The following is a 22,059-nucleotide window of genomic DNA, read 5'->3' on the forward strand; positions in this document are numbered from 1 at the left end:
CCTCATATGCCTCTTCTCCTCTTGCCCCCTGGAACAGATGCCAAGTGTCCACAATCCTCTCTGTAAGGCCATCCACAGCACGGGCACACTGTGTTGCATTAGAGAATAAGAAAGTGTTTCACAAGCAGGACCCAAACTTGCTCTACCCGTGAGGTAGGAAAGTATTACTAAGCCCCTTTCTACAGTGAGAAACCCAGTGCAGATGCACATAGCAACCGCAAGCCTAATACAGCGTAAGAGCTTCCTGACCTCTTTCCTGAGATACCTGATAGCCACCTGGTCATCTGCTGCACGGAAAATACTCTCTAGAAAACCAACTGGGACACTAGTTCAGCTGCCCAGAGCAGCTCCAGATTTTTTTCCTTCTTCCTGACAACTTCTCCCTGCATCAAATACTCTGACATTAGTGATCCTGGTCGTTTTGAATGTTATATAGATGTCATTCCTGCTTGAGAAAATTTGGTAGGCCTCATGCTGCCCTGCCCCACGATGGCTGCTGACCTTAAAACCCTACTTGCTGGTTGTGAGACAGATTTATTTCTTAGAATCACCTTCGACACACTTCAGCAAGTCTCTGAGAACCTGTAAAGAAATGTCACCTGTGGGTTAGTCAGCTCATTTGGAAAACTGTCTGCTCAGCATCTACTTGTGGTGTCTTGGCCATTGGTTTGTCATTAGGAACAAACCTGGGGGTTTTGTGGCCTACTGAACAAATGGTTTTCTACAGGTCGCTTGGTCAGTGGTACCACTGTCACTGCCATCTCCATTTCAGTCACCTCCTGACCTTGCTGTTCTTCCTCCAAACCTGAGCAGAGGCCATGCTGTCAAACTTTCTAGGTAAGCTCAGTGTAGACTCCTGCAGCTCTTCCATTTTTATTTCTAATGAGATTGACCCATAGAGGCCACTCCACTGAGGATTCAGGAGAAAGCCACTAATCAAGCTGACAGAGCCATGTGACAAAGCTTCTTCCTCTCTCTCTCTTCCACACTTTCCCTCTTCTTAATGTCTAATCAACCTAGTTATCTATCTTTCTGTCACAATAGTAGTTAAGTAGCTCTTGAATATTTCAGAAATAGAAACAACCAACAACCTCCTTTCTTCTTTTCCTTCCCAGGCTGTAGGAGGAATTGTTCAATTAGTTTTTTAGGTGGCATGATTTGTTTGCTTGTTTATACGCTTACATGTGAGTGGGTGTTTTATAGATGTCTGTGAAGAGCTCAGTGGGGGAGGGCTAGCCTGAGGAGCCAAGCTGTGTATTTATTATTGAGAGTGGAGAGATGCATGACCTTCCACAGATGACGCGGTATGGACCTCCACAGCATAGCACAGCCCCTGTCAGCAATCTGTCTCCTGCTTTTAGCCCAGCCCCACCAGCAAACCTGGGAATTGCCCATGGAAGGAAGGGATTTAGTGGGGGAAGGAAGAGGAAAGAGCAGTAATTATTTTGGACTTGGCTACTTCAAGATTGCCTGTCATGGATAAACCAGACAGCCCCCACTACTGCCCGAACATCTAGAGGAAAATGCTGTAGAGAGGGTCAGTATCTTTCATTGGGCCAACTGCTATGGACGGGGAGGAAAAGACACACATAAGCTTCTCTTTGGGTTTGAAGCAGCAGTGGAGTGAAACACTGCACAGATTTTTGCAAGAACTTTGACATTTTTAGTGCTCTGAGATATGACAGAAGCAATTTCCTGGACAGTGTACTTTTCAAAAAATCATTTTTACAAAACTTCTTTAAGAAACGGTTGTGCCATAAAGTACAAATATCCTAAAATATTTTGCTCTCATCAATGCCAGATACTCCGCTGGCTCCTAACAACCACATTTACTGAAACAGCTTTCATCCTTTGAACAGCTCTTCCTTTCTCCATATACCATATGGTTTTTGAAGATCCTGTAAATAGAGAGAACCGGAGGCAATACCAAGGGTCTCCTGCCATTTTTTAAGCTAGTTACTACTCAAGGGATAAAATAGTATCAAACATGATGTCAGGAGTTTCATAGTGAAAGGGTAGGGCAGAAGAAGGCATTTAAGTTTGGAGAAAATATTTCCAGCATTGGATTCATTGGAAGAGTGTTACCTCTGTCTAAACTACATGGCCATTTGGGGACTTCACATAATGCTGGGATGACTGTTTTCAGACTTTAAAGGGTATGAAAGAAAAAAAACAAACAAACAACTTTCTTTGTTCACTCCAAGGAAGTCCCTGTCTAAGTCTGTCCAACTGAATACCAGTCTTTCAGCACTGATTTCCAACAGGTTTGTCTGTTATGTTGCCAGCAGTAGAATAGTAGAGTCATTGATCTAAAGCCCTTCCTCACATACATGTGTACATGGGAGCTGGGACAGAGGGGAGAAGCGAAGGTGAGGTGCTAGGTACTGGAAGAATCCTGCAGTCCTGCAACACTCATTTTGCAAGAATCTGAAAAAAACCACAGAATTGATGACCCAGCTGGATTCACATTCTAGTTGCCTATGAGACAAAATTACTTCCTCTTCAAAAGCAACAGCTGATAGGGAATTGGTTGGATGGTCACATCCAGAAGGTAGCAATCAATGTCTCAAGGTTCAGATGGAGCTCAGTGATAAGTGGTGTCCCTCAGGGGTGTGTATTGGGACCGGTACTATTAACATCTTCATCAAGGACATAGACAGTGGGATTGAGTGCACCCTCAGCAAGTTTGCAGATGACACCAAGCTAAGTGGTGTGGTTGACATGCCTGAGGGATGGGGTGCCATCCAGAGGGACCTGGACAAGCTTGAGAAGTGGGCCCATGTGAACCTCATGAGGTTCAACAAGGCCAAGTACAAGGTCCTGCACCTGGGTCAGGACAACTCCCCATATCAATACAGGCTGAGAGATGAAGGGATTGACAGCAGCCCTGCCAAGAAGGACTTGGGGTTACTGGTGCATGAAAGGCTGGACGTAAGCCAGCAATGTGTGCTTACAGCCCAGAAAGCCAACCATTTGCATTTGGGCTGCATCAAAAGAAGCATGACCAGCAGGTCAAGGGAGGTGATTCTGCCTCTCTGGTGAGACCCCATCTGGAGTACTGCATCCAGCTCTGGAGACTGCAGCACAGGACCTGTTGGAGCAGGTCCATAGGAAGGCCACAAAAATAATCAGAGGGCTGGAACACCTCTCCTGTGAAGAAAGACTAAGTGAGTTGGGGTTGTTCAGACCTTTAAAGGTCCCTTCAAACTCAATCTATTCTATGATCCTATGATGTAGGGAGTCCTGAAATTTGAAAAGCAGAAGGAAAGAAAACAGGCACTTCATGCAGCTGTAGCATGGCTGCAACGAACCATCATGAATTGTCATTATAGTGTCTCAGCATTGGGATGTCAATGGAAAGTCATTGCACCTCTGTGTGAGATTAGCTTAAAAATCATGCCATTCAAAAAAAAAAAAAAAAAAAACAAAAAAAAAAACCCTGAACCACATAAAATGGGTTCTTTTTATTTCCTCTCTGGGTTTTCAGTTCTCAGATTTCATTGGGTCCAATTTTCCAGTATTGTCTGCAACTGTGAAGACTAGAAGCGCACATTTACAAAAATGAAATCTTTTATTATCAAGTATTTCCATGATTCCAGTATCTGGAGATTTTAAGAAACACCTGAAGTATCACTCAGTGCACGGTGGTGACATTGCTGTTCCCAGCACAGGTCTGTTACAGTCTTTTTGTTAATGTATCAGGCCATTTTCCCCTTCTATACACTATAACCTTTCCTTAAAGCTATGGATTTTAGGAACTGCTGAGCTACTGCTCAGCGATGTGTACACAACATTAGCTCTGAAACCATGTCAAAGTTTCCTCCTACAAGGTAGACCACAAGCAATAGAAAAGCAGCAGGAGTTGCACTTAGCGTTTATTTCAAATATAGGCATTTATGCCAGTGCTGGAGGGAACACATCCCAAATTAAGCATGCCAGAGGGTCTCTACTAGCCCTTTCCAAGGAAAGTAAAGCTCCCTTGGGGAGAAGGCTCCCTCTCTCACTTTCTCTTTCTCCCCCTGCTCTGCTTCACCATGAGAAAAGGCTGCATCTTTCATCAGGCAGAGTCAAGCCTGCAAATCCCTTGGCAGACAGCAAACAGATTTGTCTGTTTGCTGGCCCTTATGTGACCAATTCACATAGTATAAACAAATGATGATGCAGATGCTAAAGATGGCAAGACATTACAGTGTAAACAAAGGCTCTTATGGGATCCTGACAGCTCCACCACTTAGATCACTGCACACTGAAAGCAGGAGTGCAATCAGAATGCCTCTGTCTCCATCCCACTTGGACTCCCAGGTAAGATGGTTCATATGTACATGAAATCTGCATGGCACAAGAAAGCCTCTCCTCTCAGTACCCAGCACTGGCACAGAGACCGAAAAGCTGGGAGAACTCAAGGCTCTGCAGGCCTGACAGCATCACTGATATTCACATGGAAATGTGAGCATCACTACCTGCAGCAAAAGCGAACTATGTTAGACCATGAGGCAGTGGGTCTCTTGAAAAGCATGTCTGTCCAGCTCCCTGCACTTTCTCCAGGGCAGAGAATCAGAAACCAGAAGATCAACAGCCCAGTGGAGCAGTACATGCATCCCCCACTCCCCCTTCCCCAGGCAACAAGCAAAGGAGGGTGAGTGCTAGGAAGAAGGCAGGCTGGCTCCCTGATGTGAGAGCCCTGCTCATAAAACTCAATTAAGTGGATTACAGATGAGCTCATTCCCAGCGGTGGGTCACATTCCATTAGAGGCAGGCTCGATGCCAGGCGGACAGCACTGCTCAGATAGCAGCACGGTCCATCCCACCACTTACCGTCCCTGCCTCTGATTTCACCACACCTTGCTAGATTTCCTGCCCCATGCCCCACCACTGCATGGCAGGCTCATTGCTCATCCCTGCTCACCCCCTCGGTGAGATAACTAGAGCCAGCGTTAGGTCATGGAGACAGGGATGGCCAAGCTCTCTGAAACACTGTGGTCTTGGGCAGCAATGTAGGAAAGGGAGAAAGAGTCAAGCGGTGCAAGGGGAAGATGAGCAGAAAGGGAGGTTCTGTAGAAAATGATGGCAGAGTTCATGATGAGGCAGGAAAGGATGGAAACAGCCAGCCCCATAAACTGCATCAGTGGTATTTTACGTGAAAGTGAAAGCAATCAGAGCTCTCAGCTCACTAATCCCAAAGGCTTTTTCACAGCATAGGTATAAGATTACAGCATCGTCTGCTATACGAATGTGTACATACCACCTACAGACACCGCACTCAGCACTCACTAAATGTATGTGTGCTTGTATATGGGGAACAAAGAGTGTCTGAGGTAGATTTGTGTGTGGGAATGACTATGTTTGGAAGAGAAAGTGGGGAGGGAAGAGAGAAGGTGAATGAATCTGTGAAGGGTGAGCATGTGTGGGCGTGAGGGCAAGAGAAAGCTGGATGAATGAGTGTGTGGGTGTGTAATATATGGGCTAGAGTAAGTCAAATGTTAAAAGCACCTGCAGGCATTTTGCCAGATTTGAAACCTATTTTGACTTGCTTTGTACATCCCACTTTGCTTTTTACTGTTTGCAAACGTTCCTGGCAGCTCAGCTTAATTCGTACAAATAGCAACCAACCGAGAGCGAGCCAAATATATTGTGAAATAGGTTGAGGAAGACGCAGTTTTTTGTGCAGATCCAAGCAGCAGGGGCTTTGTACCATCTGGAACTTGCGTACCAAGTCCCAGGCACAGGCTTACAAGGGAGATCAGTCTAGTTACCTCCCCACCATTTGCCATCCCACGTGAGGAGCGAATACTTCAGACCAGTTGCAGAGTGAGACATGCTGTCTGGACAATGATCCTCATAGGGCGTGGGACCCACACTGCGCAGGCATCTGCTATGCTGGCATAGAAGACCTCAGTATCCACAACCTCAGAGAGAGCTTTCTGCTTTGTCTCAGAAGGACTGAGAGGGAGACAGCAGCCTTATGTTTCATCCCCTTGTGTGTGACAAGTGAACTCTGTTTGGCAGTGTGAGGCAGCAGGTTTCCTATTTGTTTTACCACCAGTTTGCTGGGCAGTTTTGGAAATTCTGCTTGCCTTCTCCACATCTTTGTTTCCTAAGATATAAAAACCTAGCAGTAATGACAACAGACATGAGATCTCTTGATGAAAAGCACTATGTAAGACTCAGGGGATATTATTCTCCTGCACTAGCTGAGGGTGGATGCCAAATTTCCTGTGCATTCATTGGCAGCATTATCCAACACTTCAGCTCTGAGGAAGTCCAAGCCTGAACTGCAGGAGCTCCAGCTCTGGAGCTCTCCAATTCTGCTGGTTCCTTCAGCAGATCATGAGCCAGGTTTTGGCTGTCTGTCTCAGGACCTTCTGCATAATATGTAAAGCCCATCCTAGGCAGCAAGGGATCTCACAGTCCCTTTGGCATGTCCCAGACTGTGCTTGCTACTCTGCCCTTGGCAATGTCACCACTTGGCTTTGTGTTGAATGTATTAGAGTCCAGAGTAGCTTGGATGCAAAAGTACTGCGGCCACACACCCTTTCTCTCCCCACCAAGATGCTAGAAGAATTTAATGTTGTATATAGCAGCCAAAAAATCTGACCCCTTGTCTTTTATTCTGCTTTTCCCTTCCTTTTTGACCGGCTTTTCTTTATCAGTATCACTCTTTCTGATACCCGGGCCCAAAGGTTTCCTCCAGCCAGTGCTGTGTGCACTGTGCCAAGCTGCCTCACCCTGTCTTACTGACAGTTCCTGTAATGGCTGACCGTACAGTGCTACATCCTCTTGTCTGTGTGCATGAATTAGTTAGCCCTTCCATTTCACCTTCAACAGAAACAGAGTGACCTGTCTATACAAATAGCCCCCTCCCACGTTAACTAGAGGGAAGACAATATATTGCCTCTCTGAGGAACTCAAGAGAGAAAGAAAAAAAGACAGATGCTATCAGGGTGCCAAAGCACTATGTATAAAAAGCCTTTTTCACCCTAAGATTATATCAGGTGCTGCCCCAAGAGCTGTTACTGAACCACAGCCAGAAATGGTGTGGTTCTATCTGGTGTGTTTTATCCCTGCCTCCTCTCCCCTCTCTAGCACTCATCGCTCCACGAGTGCATTTCATTCAATGAAATGGTTTAAGGCACTGCCTGCAAGGAGGATCTTCTGTGAAATACCATGGCTCTGCCTTCTAAACCTTCCAGCTGAATGAGAATAACTGCTGTGGTCACCACAGCACAGGCTACACAAAAAAATGATGCTTGTGTTTAATTACACTGAGTGGTTGAGGCCACTGCCTTACTGTGCTCTGGGATATGTTCTTCTGAAAAGCAGCCAGGTTATTCTGCTGCTGCTGCCATTCCCACAGTGTCCTGGGAAGGGAGGAGGGGTGACAGGGAGGGGGTTTTCTGCCAGGTTTAGCTTTAGCAAACATATCCGAGCTGGGGGATCTCAAAGGATGTGACTACACCAAGCAAAGATCCCCTGAGGCAGTGCCAGAGGTGGCTGGTAGATTCCCAGGAGTACAGGTAAAATTCAGTTTTTATGTGGGGATTTCAGCCGGACTATTCCTGTGCAAAAGAGAACAGAGAAAGAAAAAGGATTGGGAAGGGAAAGAAGGCAGAAAGGAACTGGAATGGGGATCTCTCAAGACCCCAGGAAGGAAAGAACAGAGGCAACAAGGATGTTTGTGAGAGGCCAGTACCTCAGCCATAAATGTTCTACACAGCTTAGCCTTTCTTTGAGTGATGCTGCCAGCCTGGCTTTGGCAGAGCTGACATCTGGGTTGGAGGTGCTACAGGACCCCTTGTAGCTACTGCCTACTCTTCCTGGAGTTGGTCATGGGTAGTTCTGTCCCAAATAACTCCAGAGCTGGAAACAATATGGCCACATGTGCTTCAGGACCAAATGAATTCTGCTTAGACATGGGAGAGATTAACCTCAATGTCACACTATGCTAATATGACTAATTTTCTTCCCAGGCTCATGTGTCTGCATGGATAAGCACAGATATACCAGCTCATCTGGTGTATGCTCAAGTACTCACAGTACAGCACTGCCTTACTTGTCTGAACATACTTTGGGTAGCTCATCCATTAGTGTCGTTTTCATCACCCTCATGGGCACTCTTTTGTGGTGCAAGCAGTTCTTGGACTCAAAAACCCTCTCACCTTCAACAAAATCTTCTCAAAACGCTTCAGGAATCTGCCACTACTTCCGTCAGACAAGCTTCATTCACAGTGACCCCAAGGAGACCTGGATAAGGGAGAATCCACTGAGTTTCTTTCTTTTTTTCCCCACCCTCTGGTTCAGAACCTTTGAGTTCCCAGGTATGAGAACCAGTGAATGATGAGTCCCTTAGACCATATTTAGAGCTGCCCTCTTCACAGCTAGACACGCGGTAACGGATGAATTTGCCAGTGGATCAGGGAGGTTTGTCACCCTTCTTGGGAGCCACTAATGACTATGTTTTTTAGAGGGTTTTTTTTCTGGGGTTCTGGGGTGAGTACTTGGGACTTCCTGAAGAGGACCAAAGTTTGTATGCAGCAGTAGTAACTTTCATCAGATTAAGGTATGCTGCTGGTGAAAAACAAACCCCCCTGCAAAATACCAGGAAAGCTCCTGGTACACCTGGAGATGGATAGCAAGGGGTTTTATCTGAATGCCTTATGAACCAATAGAAGCAAAAAAAAAAATGTTTCATTGAATCTTTTTGGGCCTAACATTCAACTTATTTATGTTCAACTTATAAGTGAATATACACTGTTATATTTATAACTACCTAAAGCAAATTTAAACATTTGCTAGACATCAAGCCCCTGAACTAAAACTTTGTGAACGCCAACCCCTACCCAAGGCCACCAACACGTCTCAGCCTTCAGATAAAACTTAGTTACTATTCAAAGTAGCAGACAGACAATTGCTCTGCCACCTTCACCCTCCTGCCCCACTGCACACCCTCTACTGCCTTTGTTTTTGGCAAGGCTCTTTTAGGAAGACACTGCCTGCAATGGACACCAGCATACACTCGTGGTGTCCTCCTTGTACATGTATAGCTGTCAGGTGGGCACCAGGCTGATTCCAACAAATTCACCTCGTGGGTATATATAAAATTGTCATAGATTGTGATCCCTGGCTTCAAAAGGTAAAGCCAGCTGCGTTTAACCCACTGGTCTCACGCCGCAGATCCCTGGGACTGCTGCTTTCCACTCCCAGGAAGATGCGGCATTGCTCGGTCACCATGGTGACAAGCACTCTTCTATACGGTAACCACCGTCCTGAACTCTGCAACTCACTCCTGTGCGAAGAGAAGAGCGAGGCCGGGTGTTTACACACGCCGCTTGCCTTGGCTGTGCAAGCCCTGCTGCGGCTGGGCCCACTGCCCCATGCTCCGCTCTTCCCGAGCTCCTGCCCGCGCCCTGTAATCCCACACTGGGGCATTTCCGAGATGACCACAGGCACCACGGCGGCTCCCACCAGAAGACGCGGCTGGGCCGACCTGCTAAATATTTTACGGGGAGAATGGCTGGTGCCTTTCCTGAGCCTGCTGCAAGCGCGCTCCTCGGAGGATGCAGCCGCAGAGGCGTATTGAGCAGCTTCCAGGCCAGCCCTCCACCACAGCGAGCCGCCACAGCCAGCCACAGCGGCATCCCCACAGGCTCCTCACCCCCCTCTTCCTCCCCTGCCCACCCTGTCGCAGCCCTGTGTTAAGGGCACTGGTCAGCGTCCCAGTCCCCCCAGCTGTGCCAGCCTGAGGGAGGCTGGTGGCGGGGGTGCGGTGCGGGGGTAGGCAATGGCAGCCGCAGCGGGGCGAGCCCCCGCCTCGCCTCAGGGCCGGCGCCCCGCAGGGCGGCACCCGCGCCGCCTCAGGGGAGTGGGAGGCCGCGGGGACCCGCAGCCGCCCCGGCGAACCCGGGCTCCCTCCCGCCGCCCCGCTGGCCTGCGGGGAAGCCTCGTCCCCCCGTGCGAAGGGTTAACGCCGCCGCCCCTGCGCCGCCATCTCTCCCCGCCCCCACTCCCCCCTCTCGTCCCCACAGACGTGTCCCCTCCGCCAGGGCCTCCCCCCGCCGGAATCACCATGGAAACCAGCCCCGAGCAGCCGCCGGCTGCGCCCCGGTCGCCGCGGCGTCGCCGGGGAAGGCGGTGGCAGGCAGCGGCGGCCGCCACGGCTGTGCGACCTGCCCCCGGGAGGCCATTTGCATCCCCCCACGGGGATCCGGCGTGGCTGCGGGCGCCGGGCGGCCCGGCTGCGCCTCGGGGGGAAGGGCCAGCCCCGGCGGGAAGGGGCAGCCCCGGCGTGTCCCGGCGCTGCGCGGGGTGTAATGGCTGGGGCAGGCCGGCCGGGCCCGCCCTTACCTGGTGGTACACGGGCGCAGACCCCTGCCCCTCAGCGGCGAGCAGCCGGCCGCCATGGCGGGGCGGAGGGAGCGCTGCCCGCGGCCCGCCATCGTCCGCCCTTGTGCGGCCGTCCCGGTGCAAGCCCTGAAGAGGGAGGGTTAGGTGAGGTGGGTGCACCTGAGGTGGCCCACATGTCTGCCGGCCCTGAAGCAGGATGTGGAGCCAAGCTCAGCGCTGCTTCCTTCTTCCTCCAGGAGGAAGACTTTCAGATGAAAAAGCTCCCCAGAAGCATGATACATTATTGCCACCAGGAGCCCCTCCAACACACACAGGACAGTAACGGCCAGCCCTTGCGGAGGTCTCTGTTCTGGTGAGGGCTTCCCTTTTCCTCCTGTGTGGCAGCCGTCCTCCATCCACAGGGAAAAAAACCAAACCTCTCACACAATTTATTTTTTTTCCGTCAGGTGGAGTTGACCTAACCTGAGATACAGACCAAAACAAGGAACTTGGTTTTACTTAGTGGCAAAGGTTGTCAGTAGCCCACCCGAGCCCCTCAGGGCCCCTTGGTACAGTTGCCCGTGGGCCCATGCAGGCCAGTGTGCTCCAGCTCCCGGCGGGAAGGGGCCGTGTGGCACAAGGGAAATGCCTCCATGTCCTCCTTGCACCTGGGGTAGGGCTCGTTTTCCTCTCAGTAGCTGGTACAACGCTGTGTTTTGGATTTAGAATGAGATTAATGTTGATAACACACTGATGGGCTTAGTGGTTGCTAAGGAATGTTTATACTAAGTCAAGGATTTTCCAGTTTCTCAGGCCCTGCCAGCGAAAGAGCTGGAGAGGCACAAGAAATTGGGAGGGTACACAGCCAGGACAGCTGACCAAATTAGCCAAAGTAGCCAAAGGGATATTCTATAGCACAGAATATCATGCTCAGGATATAAACTGGAGGGAGTTTAATCCTGCTCGGGGACTGGCTAGGCTTCAGTCAGCAGGTGCTGAGCAATTGTATTGTGCATCATTTAGGGTTTTTTTCCCTTTTGGATTTTATTCATCTCTCTCCTTCTCATTACAATCGTTGGTGTTGTTATTGGATATTATTATTATATTTTACTTTAATTATTAAGTTGTTCTTACCACACACAAGTTTTACCTTTTTCCCCAAATCTCCTCCTCATCCCTTGGGGCGGAGGGCAGGGGGAGTGGGTGAGTGGCTGTGTGGTACTTAGTTGCCAGCTGAGATTTAACCACGACACTCCAGAAACCCTGGCAAAATGCACAGGTGACAGCAGATCCTATGGGAACAGGTCAGGCTTTGCTTTCCTCTGCCTGTCAGACTGGAGAGTTAGCCTGGTGGTGGAAACATATGCCAAAGGATGTCCTGAAAGTAGTAGGTTCAAACAAAATAGGAAATTCAGCTTTGTTGTCTTACTATCCATAGTGAACCATGTCTTTTTTAACCACCCTTATCTCACATGCACCTTCCTGGCTAGCAAAACATCATCTCCAGTTGCAGCCCTTAGAGACTCATTACACATATCCAGTCTGTATGGTCAAAGTAGGGCTCCAGTTTTGGACTCAGCCATAACTCTATTTTGTTCTAGCCCCAAACCTGTCTTCTCCCCTCAATCTTAAACTCTCCCAGATCTCACCCTGTTCTCACTTATGTCCCTGATTGTATGGCTGCTGAAATCTCCCTGCCCAATTTCTCTGTAGTAGTTGACTGTGATCCTAACCAGCAATTACACATCAGAGATAAAAAGGAATGTCTCTCCATACCCATAGGATGCTTCTGGTTTTGCCAGTGTACATGAAGCTACCGCATTGTCTTGGCTCTTCCGAATCAAACTGATGCCTGTTGGCCTCCAGGTTTCCCTCCCTGTGTTTTCCCTCTAACAATCTCTGCCTCTTATCCATCTCCTCTGTAGACTGAACAACTTGCAGAGCAGGATCTCCTCCTCTGATATTGTCCTCCCAGATCCTCACACTGAGAGGATGGTCCCCGATACAATACAGCACAGGCATTGAGTGGCTGTTTGGCTTCACCCAGGGAATGTGTCTCCCTTACTGCTGTTAGTTAATTGTTAAGATCTGATGTGGTCTAATAGGCATGGCTGTTAGACACAAAACCCCTCCACTGCAAAATGCTGGCTATAGCTGCTGGCAGCTCTCTATTTTCTGCTTTTTCTTTTGTTTTCGTATTAAACTAAGCAAATATGACTCTCTCTTCTTCCCTACTAGAACAACCTATATACCTGACATTCAAATATATAAGTGTATATATATATATATATATATATAAATGGAGGCAATAGAAATGCACACTAATGGAGCGTTGAAGCTGTAGTTTGAATACACACAGAGCCTAGGCTATTCGGTCTTTGTTATGTGATGTCACGACAGTTGTCTAGCTTCACAGCCCAGAACACAGGCATAGATCAGGGGGAAATGAGTGCTAGGAGTTACACTGTACTCCTCAAGTCTGCTGGGCATTAAGATTGCTACTGAATATTATAACTATTATTTGATTTTTGTCTAGTCACATGACTGCACCTTTTTCTTTAGAATGAGATCTTAGGCAAGACATCCATGTTTTTATGACTTTTGAAGCTGACCACAGCCATGAAATGGCTGTGGCCAGAAGAAACTTCAATTGACCGATAGTGCAGCAGGCATCTAGATGCCCCCAAGCTGTGTAGTAGTAGCTAGCTGTGTAACTATCTAAGCAACTCTCTCCTTCAAGACATTAGACCTCAGGTCTCATGATCACCAGAACCTACCATGAAATTCCATTACTTAGCTGATCAACAAGTAGAAGAAAGAAGTACAGCATGAAAAGAAAGATGAGGAATTAGATTGCTGGAGGGTGCATGTGTGATAAAACCAGATTTTGTTTGGAGCTCAGAAACCATCAGGATGAAGATGGTACAGGCAGAGAAATATTCAGCTGATGTGAGATCTGGAATAAGGAAGTGTAAATGAAAGCAGGCCTGTTCTCAATTTCAGCATGCGGGTTTTGCAGGTGTGTATGCTAGACCATGTTAATTCCTGATAGACCTGATGTGTAACATACACCATTCCTAAACTTAGACTTCCCAGGGCCTTTCACTGGCTCCCTGTTGTTCCAAAATCAGAGAAAACAGTGGTATCTCAAATGATATCAGTGCACCTTGTTGCCTTCCCTGCCATAAGCACAGATTAGATACCAAGAAATTACTACTATTGTTTCCTTCATTAAAAATTTAGTGAAATAGTGGGATATCAATCAAGCCATCTGACAGTCTGGGTGATGGGACAAATACTTAAGAGGTGTTCCATACACGTAAAGATAAACCTTCTTCGTGGACTTGGAGCCTTGCCTATTTTCAGGCTTACTTTGCCTTCAACTTAATGTAGGAAAGGGAAGTTAAAGAGAAGGTTTCAGCTTTCTGGATCCTCTTCAAAGACCTTAGCCATGTTAGCCTGTCATTTGTAAGTTAGGAATCCTTCTTCCTTTGTACCTGAAGATTAAAATTACCATAAAACAAAACCCTGTTTCTGCTTTGTACACACTACATCTGAAGAAGTAAGGTCAGGAAAAGCAATACCTAAATTAAGCCATGTTTACCTGTCCTGCATGTGCCCTAAATGGTAGGAAAGTGTGAAGGCCACCTTCCACTGCTGTGCTTGGTGGGGTAAGCAGAGAGAACAGAAAAGAGGTCTTCCAGAAGCATGAAGGTGAATTCTTGGCACCCTTCAGAATCAGCAGGAACGAGAGTTAGCTTAGACCATCTTTAATTAAAGCTCTTCTGGATCCTCTCTGTTTTAGAGCAAGCACAGTCTCAGCCATAAACAGTTTTACACTACAAACATAACACAGAGAGACCAGGAACAGAATATACTACAGACACCAAGTCTCACTTTCAGTGGTGACTCACAGGGGCAAATGAGGACAAAATTAATATATGTAGGGGAGAAAAACTGACATTGCTGTGGAAACCATTTCATTTCATGACATTTTAGTTTAAACTGTAAACTCCTGACAATGAATCAATGTAGTTTTGTGTTATTCTACTGTTGCAGCCAGCCCAGGGTGGGCCATGGTGACAAAGAGCTTCCAGGCTATCTCCATGCAGCAGAAGCCCCTACCATTTCAGCCAAAATGCCCATAGTGACAGTATATGCTTTATGTGGTTCAGCTAGGACTGGGAAACTTGATCTCATAAACTTCATCGGCATGAATTATGTTTTTATTACATTAAATTGTGTCCTGGCAGTTGCCCATACACCGCATCACAGCCTCAGCAAGCACAAGCGCAAGCCCCTCTGCCAAAGCATGCAGGCGTGGGGGCAAAGTTATGGTTGTTGCGAGGCCTCCCATCTGAGCCTGTCCAATTTGGTGATGATTGACATCTCAGCTGTCATGTTTCATCTGTGTAAGTTCCCCCTCCCCTGTCTCATCCTTCAGCTTTCAGAAGGTAGGCGCTTGGTCCCATGTCTGTTCAGAGGAAGAACCATGACCTACACGTCTGCCCCTGACCTTTAGCCTGATCAATAAAACTACAAATTGGTCTTTTCTTATCCTCGGCACTTTAGTCATAAAATCCCTATTGAGATGGAATGAAACACTGAACTTTATGTCTAGGCATCATGAACATGTTTCAAGGCGGGGGAGAGAGACTGGCAGTATTTCAGCCATCAAATATACAACCCCCTTTCTCTTGCTCGCTCTCTGTGCAGCAACCCTGTGTGTTATATTTGAAACCTGTAGAACATCCCTATTGGTTCTATATTCACATATTTTCCCAAATACTCCAGAATGGAGAGAACCTCAAGTGTCCTTTTGAATGCTTTTTTTTTTTTTCTACTACACATTCTTCCCCCTTTGGTGACTTATTTTATGTTGCTTTTTAGAGATGACTGGCTCCAGGTCTCTGGAAAGCCAGTGGCCAGATCCTGTCACTGCCATCTGCCTCCTGAATGTATTCTCTGGGCTACAATCAGAGGAAAAGCCACTGACCAAACCTGCTAGAAAAAGGATCTTTTACCTTTGCACACCGTGCACATGTGGTATGGATAAGATGCACATATACCCACGACTGTGCTTCTCTTAAGAAGGATTTGTTTTAATACCCAGGCTAGGCTAACACGGTGCAGGATGCAGAAAGTGCCCTGTGCCTAATGCAGATGAGAGCTGTTTTTCATCCAAGTTTGCTGAGGGAGCTTGAAGCAGTCTCTCACATGGTACAGGCAGAGCGTTCAGGAAAGAAACAGCTCATGCTGTCATATTCTTCTTGTAAGCTCACCCGTAAGCCAGAGACAAGCCTTTCGCCTGCCACATCCAGCTTGTGCTTAGCAGCAGGCACCGCAGCAGACATTAAACACAGGTAGTGCTGCACTCATGCTGCTTCGATGATTCATGGGCAGGGGATGTGTTAGGGACGCAGTAGAGGGAGAGGAAGAAGAAACAGCCCGTTCCCACAAGAGAAGGGGAGGACAGGAGATACAAGGGCTGAGGTACGAGGACAGCCATTCCTACTGTAGGATAGCAGCACTCCAAGGGACACAGGGGAGAGGGAGAAGCAACAGGGACAACTCCACTGCATGGAGTGGTATGTTCAGGAGAAAGAGAGGAAGAGGCATAATTATTTTTTCTCCAAGAGGAACAGAGAGTATTTTAGGAGAGGGCAAACAAAAACCAGTAAGAGTTTAACGCTAAATGGTTGCCCTGTTTTTGCTAGTATTTCTGTCAGATATTTTGTCAGTGTCACTGCGGAGGCCTGTGTGTACTGAGGCAGGCAGCATGAGCAGACTTGGAAGGGCGCAACCCAATGCGCCAGTCTCCTTAAGCCCTGCAGCAGTGTCGGCAGACCTGAGCTTGCATTTGCAATTGTGCAATAAACAGTACTTGGGTCTGAAAAAGCATGTCAGGGCTTTTTTTTATATACCAACAGCCTTTATCATAAAATCAGAAGGGCCTTAATGTGTTTATAAAGGTGCTTAATGTGTTTACACCCATTGCAGAGCAATGCAGAGGGAGGAAGGAGTTTGTACGGCACAATTTAGTGCATAGCTTGGAAGATCTATTCCACCCTCTTTACAGTGAAATAGCTGGTGGAGCCACATGACTTCTTCATGTTGGCAAGATAGTTGTGTATTTAGCATGCTCAGCTGCTAGTAAGGGTGGTAACTGTGCTTTTCACTTAGCTGCGCTGCCACGGAATGGCCCTGAATAACCTCCTGTGTCACTTCAGGACTTTTAGCTGGTGGAATGAAACATGACTGTGAATCAGAGGAAGGAAGAAAATCATAGCAGACTCTCTTCAAATTCCTTTTTTATAGGCCTCCTTATGTCAGAAAGGCTTGCCATCATGTCCATCCATCCAAAAAAAAACCCAGAAAGCCAGATCCAGTCAATAAGGTGGACAAGAAGACTGAGAGTCTTTTGGTTCTTGAAAGCCCAAGAGGAGTGGTATGAAAATAACACCATCTTCTATGTGTCTCTTTGATGCTGCTGTATGCTACACAGCACTGCTGAGTCTGCAAACATGATTTCCTACACTTCAGCTTGGAGAAGAGGCCAGAAATGCTGTGTCGGAATAGCAGCACAGCACATGTTCAAAGCAGGCAGGTGGCAGGTTCAAAGTGGAGCAAAGAAACAGCACCTGGATGTGACACACAGTTAAGCTCTGGAGTACCTTTTCTCAGGATTTTATGGATGCTGGAAGTTCACGTGAGTTTCAAAAGTAATCATATACAGTCCTGGAAGAAACTAACATCAGAAGCTACCCGATGCAGCTCTGTTGCGGTATTATACAGGGACTTCTTGAGGCAAAACTTGTTGGAGGCTAGAAGAGTGTACAGGGCAAGGGTTGCTAAATGCTGACCCTGCTCTGTACTCTCACCAGGACACCACTGTTGGCCTCCATCAGAGGCAGGACTCTCAACTTCACAGAATGGTTTCATCTGCTGTAGCTGTTTTTATATATTCTTACAGGGAGGCTGACTAGAGTCTTCTGGGTTTACATACTTGGCAGGGAAATCCCACCTTTGGGAAACAGTTTTTTTTAAAGAGACACTGACATCAGCTTTTAATGATGCTGGATCTCTATATCTCATTGCAGAGATGGCACTTCCATCTTTACCCATTTACCCTTTATTTCATTTGCCATATGATCTTAGTGTCATAACTCTGCAGTACTCTATAAGAAGAGAGAGGAGTCGTTCCTCAGAAGAACCAGATGCCAAAAAAAAAAAAAAAAAAAAAAAAAGAAGAAGAAGAAAAGGCACAACAAAACAGAGAGGGAACACAAGGTGGGGAGAAGGTGGTCCCATTGGAACTGCTGGAAAACAGTTCAAGTCTCTCAGCTCCTGAATGAAGCCCTACAAACCTCACATGCCATGTCACCTAGTCCAGTCCAGGCTCATTTTTTGCTATTTTCTTCAGTGCTTCCCATTTGATGACTGAGCACCCTTTCCTCTGAAAGAAAATCACTGCTCTCCAATAATGGGCAACAGCTCAACTTTTGATGGTGGTTATAGCTCTGTATCACTGTGTCCATCTTCTTCCCTTTTGCAATGCCATTAGGGACCAAAGAACCTAAATAGTTAGAGAATAACACACCATTAGGGACCAGTCCTACCTGCACAATAAATTTCAAACATACCAATGTCCACCCACCAGTTTAATCTGTAAACCATGCCCAGCAAAAAGATTGCAGTGCAGATATAACTGAGGCTTGCCCAGAGGCAAACTCTATTGGAAGCAGTGGCACTACTAGACCATGATTTTAGCAGAACCAGGATTTCATATGCCAAGTTTGCAATATGTTTGCTGGTGTCATATTTGAGCGTGTAACTTGAAGTACGCTATATGACATAAAATACACAGCATACCAACAGATTTGTGTTGGAATTGATCTAGCCATTCTGAGTTCTTTATTCAGATGGTTGAACTGTGCAAGGAATAAAAATTTCTGGTACCAAATTTAGAAAGAGTGTATTTTATCGTAGACGAGAAGATGGTATTTTCTCTGGTGGCAGTACTGGCGATTGAAGGCAGTTCACAAAATGCAGAAACTCTGTGTGTGTGTGTGTGTTAATCTCTGATAGGCTTATCACTGTACTAAACTGCTTCCATAAATTGTAGACCTAATGTAGGCTTTCAGTACACCAACACCACACACTCAGTAACTCCTGGAGGATTTAAAGACATTAAATTACAGCAAAATTTGATCCCTTGTAGTGTTGGTATTTTTTAACGCTCATCTTTTCAATAGGTGGAAGACATGCACACTCCAGATTGTTACTTCCTTCACCAAGTTCAGTCATACTGGAAGGCAACTGATGATACCCGCTGAGTATAGCCAGAGGGGCAAATTCCATAGACTCATTATGTGGGGTGATCTATGTGGCATTAATTGTGACTGGCCTTGAGGTGTTTGTTTGTCTTGTTTCAACAGTATGTTGCTGGTCAACTCGTAATGTATGTTACACGCAGACCTATGGATAAAACATTAAGTTCACAGAGGAAATATAAGAACAGAATTTACATTTTATTCATTTTTTGTTTGTCTTTGCTGTTCTTACATACTGAAATGTCAAAATGCATTTCTTGTATCCTAAACTACATCAAACTGTCCTGCAGGAACAATCATTATTCTTTTATTGTCAGCAAAACACATTGAAACAGGGGTATTAAACATCTGGCCAACATACGTTTACGTGGCCCAAATGGCATATTCAAGTTCTAACTATGTATGAATTCCTTTGGAAACAAAAGAAGTCTTGCCTCTGATTTGGGAGAGAACCTATCAAATATGAGCTGGTATAACTAAAGCAGGGTCTCTCCCTGAGAAAATGGGTAGCTTAAAACAGTGCCTGAGAAGTGCAAACTCCTGTACTCTACCGCTAATCTCATTTTAAGTCTAATGAAGGCACTTAGTCAGAATTAACTGGTTTGCCGCTAAGCCCCAGTGATTGACAAAGAAACAAGCTTAGGAGTGATAATAAGACAAAAACGGAATATTGCCAAAATGAAGGAAATGTGTAAAGAGCGAAGGGGGCAGAGACATACAGAAGAGCATGGACCAGAAAAAAAAAAAGGAGGTTTAGAAAGGACACAAAAGGCAAAAATGTGTGGCCGTAGGAAATGGGCATGTTTTCACCCCAGTAGAGAGATCTTTCAGCTGAGGGTGGGCGTAGGAACAGAGAAGGAGATGCTATTTGCAGCTCACAGAGGTGTGAGAGCAGGCACAGCTCAGCTCTTGTGAGGCTGGTGTGAAGCTGCCTAGGAGGTAAATTCCCAGACATCAGGTCAGAGCCCAGCAGCTCAAGGGTTTTCAGCCTCAGAGAATTTTCCTGCTGCCAGCACGTTTGGGGGTAGAAAAATGAGTTTCTGCAACAGTGGAAAAGGGCAAGGAAGGTGGTTCCAAAGGCTGAAAAGTGGAGGAGCGTGGGAAGGATCAGTGGTACTTTGGGTGGCATCAGTGTGATGGAAAGGATAGTAGATTTCAGGAGGAGTGTGGGAGAGAGAGAAATGGCAGTGGGATTTTCAGAGTTGTAAGAGACCACAGACAGGAGATGGGGACTTTTGCCTTTCAGCCGGTTCTATTGCCACTTCTCCCCCTGATGCCCTTTATTCCTTCCTTACTCTCTGGAGCACGTGGGCTCCATTTCCAATTTGCCCCCTTCCCTAAACCCCCCAATCCTTACTCTCTACCCAAGCAGCCTTCTACCCACACATACTTCTTCCATCCCACCCATCTTCCATCCACATCTTATCCCACTCTGCACAACAGCTCCTCTGGGCAGCAGAGATCACTGTCGTAGGGATGGAAGCACAGGGGCAGAACTAGAAAGGTGGAAATGGTCGAGGAAACAAGGGGGGATACAAGTGCAAATGATAATTGCTGTTGATGAGGACAGCAAAGGCAGGGTACAGATTGTGCCTCTTCAGGCTAGGAGAGCCCAGGCACTCTGTGATCCTTTACGAGGCCTCACCCTAATACGACCCTTTACCTTACAGCAGTCTCAAGTCAATGCACTATGTCAACTCACATGGAGCAGGGGAAGATCTGCTACTACCAAACCCATACGTTCATGGGACACGTGAGTGTGAAATCCCCTTGGAAGACACATACTCTATAGCAGCTGTGCGGGGCTGCAACTTCTCTCCTGCTGTGGGTGCCCCAACCCTGGGCACAGCTGGCTGCCAGACATGCAGGGTGCCGGAGAGGGACACTGCTAGGAGTGCTGAACACGCAAGGTAGGAGATGCAGGCACTGTGCCAGGTGGTGGGAGGTGGGGTGAAACAGTGGGTAACTGATGTGTCTCATGCATAAGGTACACCAGCTGGCAGAGCTGCCGAGCCCCTGTTGGTACAGGGGTGAGCAAAGCACAGACAAACCACTGCTTCGGTAAGAGACAAGACTGAGAATGAGGTCAAATTCACAACACATCCAGATATATAATTTCCATCATGCAAGACAGTTCTACACCTTTATTCAACATGATAGTTAAGAAGCTTGGAAATAAACAGGAGGAAAAATCCTATGATCAAGGCTCTATCACAGAATTCAAACATCAGTGCCTGCCCGATGAAGAACATTGGTCATATGTTTTGTTGGGTAATGGACAAAAACTTCACTTTTTTCAAACTGGAATAACTATACTGTGGGGTCGTGTCAGATGCTTTGATCACTTGGCATTACAGTTTTATTTAAGTATGTGCCCACTTTACAGATTTAGCTAATGTACTAGTCTGTTCTAGAGTAACTAAATTATTGCAGTGTGATGACTTGGGGTCCAATTTTCAAAAACCCTACCAAATGGCTTAAAAACTTGCATCCTATTTTCCAGAGTAACTTCAGCACTTACGATGGGAGACATTTCTGGATGGTGAGGGAATAGCTGCTATATAAAGTGACACAGGTTTGGTTTCTTTGGTGCAAATTAAAAGGGGACTATAATAACGATTACAATAATAGTAACACCATCATCAATAATAATGATAGGTTAGCACTCTTTTAGCTGAGCTCCAGTAACTCTACTGCAGTGATGCTGCTGCCCTCAGCTGCCCATCCTCCCCTCTGCCAAAGCATCGCTGCTGCAGAAGCAGAGCGGGTGGAAGGGGATGCGTGCCTTGGTCCCTGGCTGTCCCTGCACACATCCCACGGTGTCTCCAGCTAAGACGTGCCGCTGTGAAATGCAGCAGTTGAGCTGTGAACACAGGTTTCCCAGTTGTGCTCCAGAGATAACAGCCTCCAGCAGCCGTGTGGGCTGGGCAGCAAGGGGGTCAGGACAGCATCTAACCCATGAAAATCGGAGCTGTCATTTTTAACCAGATGAATGGGGACCCTTGTGCCATGTGTGAATACCTATGTCCCTTACCAGAGGATTGCCACACTGATGGTGTCCGAGCGTCTTTTCTGTTGGGCAAAGCCCAGTGTTTGGCCAGGGGAAATAAGCACTTCCAATGAAGCAGAATGAGTAACCTTTTGTTAACCAACAAGAAGAGCAGTTGAAGCATAGAGCTAGGTGCAGCCCCCCTGTCTCAGGTGGTATCCAGAGATCGGTGCAGAGATTGTTGCCCTGGAGCTGTGCCGTGTCCCACTGGGTGCTGAGGTCAGCCATCACTGTGTCCCACTGGGTGCTGAGGTCACCCATCACCGTGTCCCACTGGGTGCTGAGGTCAGCCATCACCCGTGAGCCGAGGCCGAGCCATGCCCACCGCTGTGCCTGCAAAATGTCCACGGCTCTTCC

General features: G+C 47.0%; 1 protein-coding gene across 10 annotated transcripts in view; it reads right to left on the reverse strand.

Annotated features, from left to right (window-relative positions):
• Positions 1-22,059, reverse strand: part of GAP43 (growth associated protein 43) — a 104,353-nt gene that overhangs the window by 76,241 nt on the left and 6,053 nt on the right. For 2 of the 10 annotated variants that reach the window (XM_080393686.1, XM_080393690.1), the window contains exons 1-2: positions 8,157-10,428; positions 1-88 (exon numbers count right to left, since the gene is read on the reverse strand). In XM_080393686.1, coding sequence (XP_080249812.1) covers positions 1-72 — 72 coding nt within the window. In that variant the 5' untranslated portion in view covers positions 73-88; positions 8,157-10,428. The other 8 variants (XM_080393681.1, XM_080393689.1, XM_080393688.1 and 5 more) reach the window with 7 other exon arrangements.

This window comes from Falco punctatus (assembly GCF_963210335.1).
Source record: "Falco punctatus genome assembly, chromosome: 6".
NCBI lineage: Eukaryota > Metazoa > Chordata > Aves > Falconiformes > Falconidae > Falco > Falco punctatus.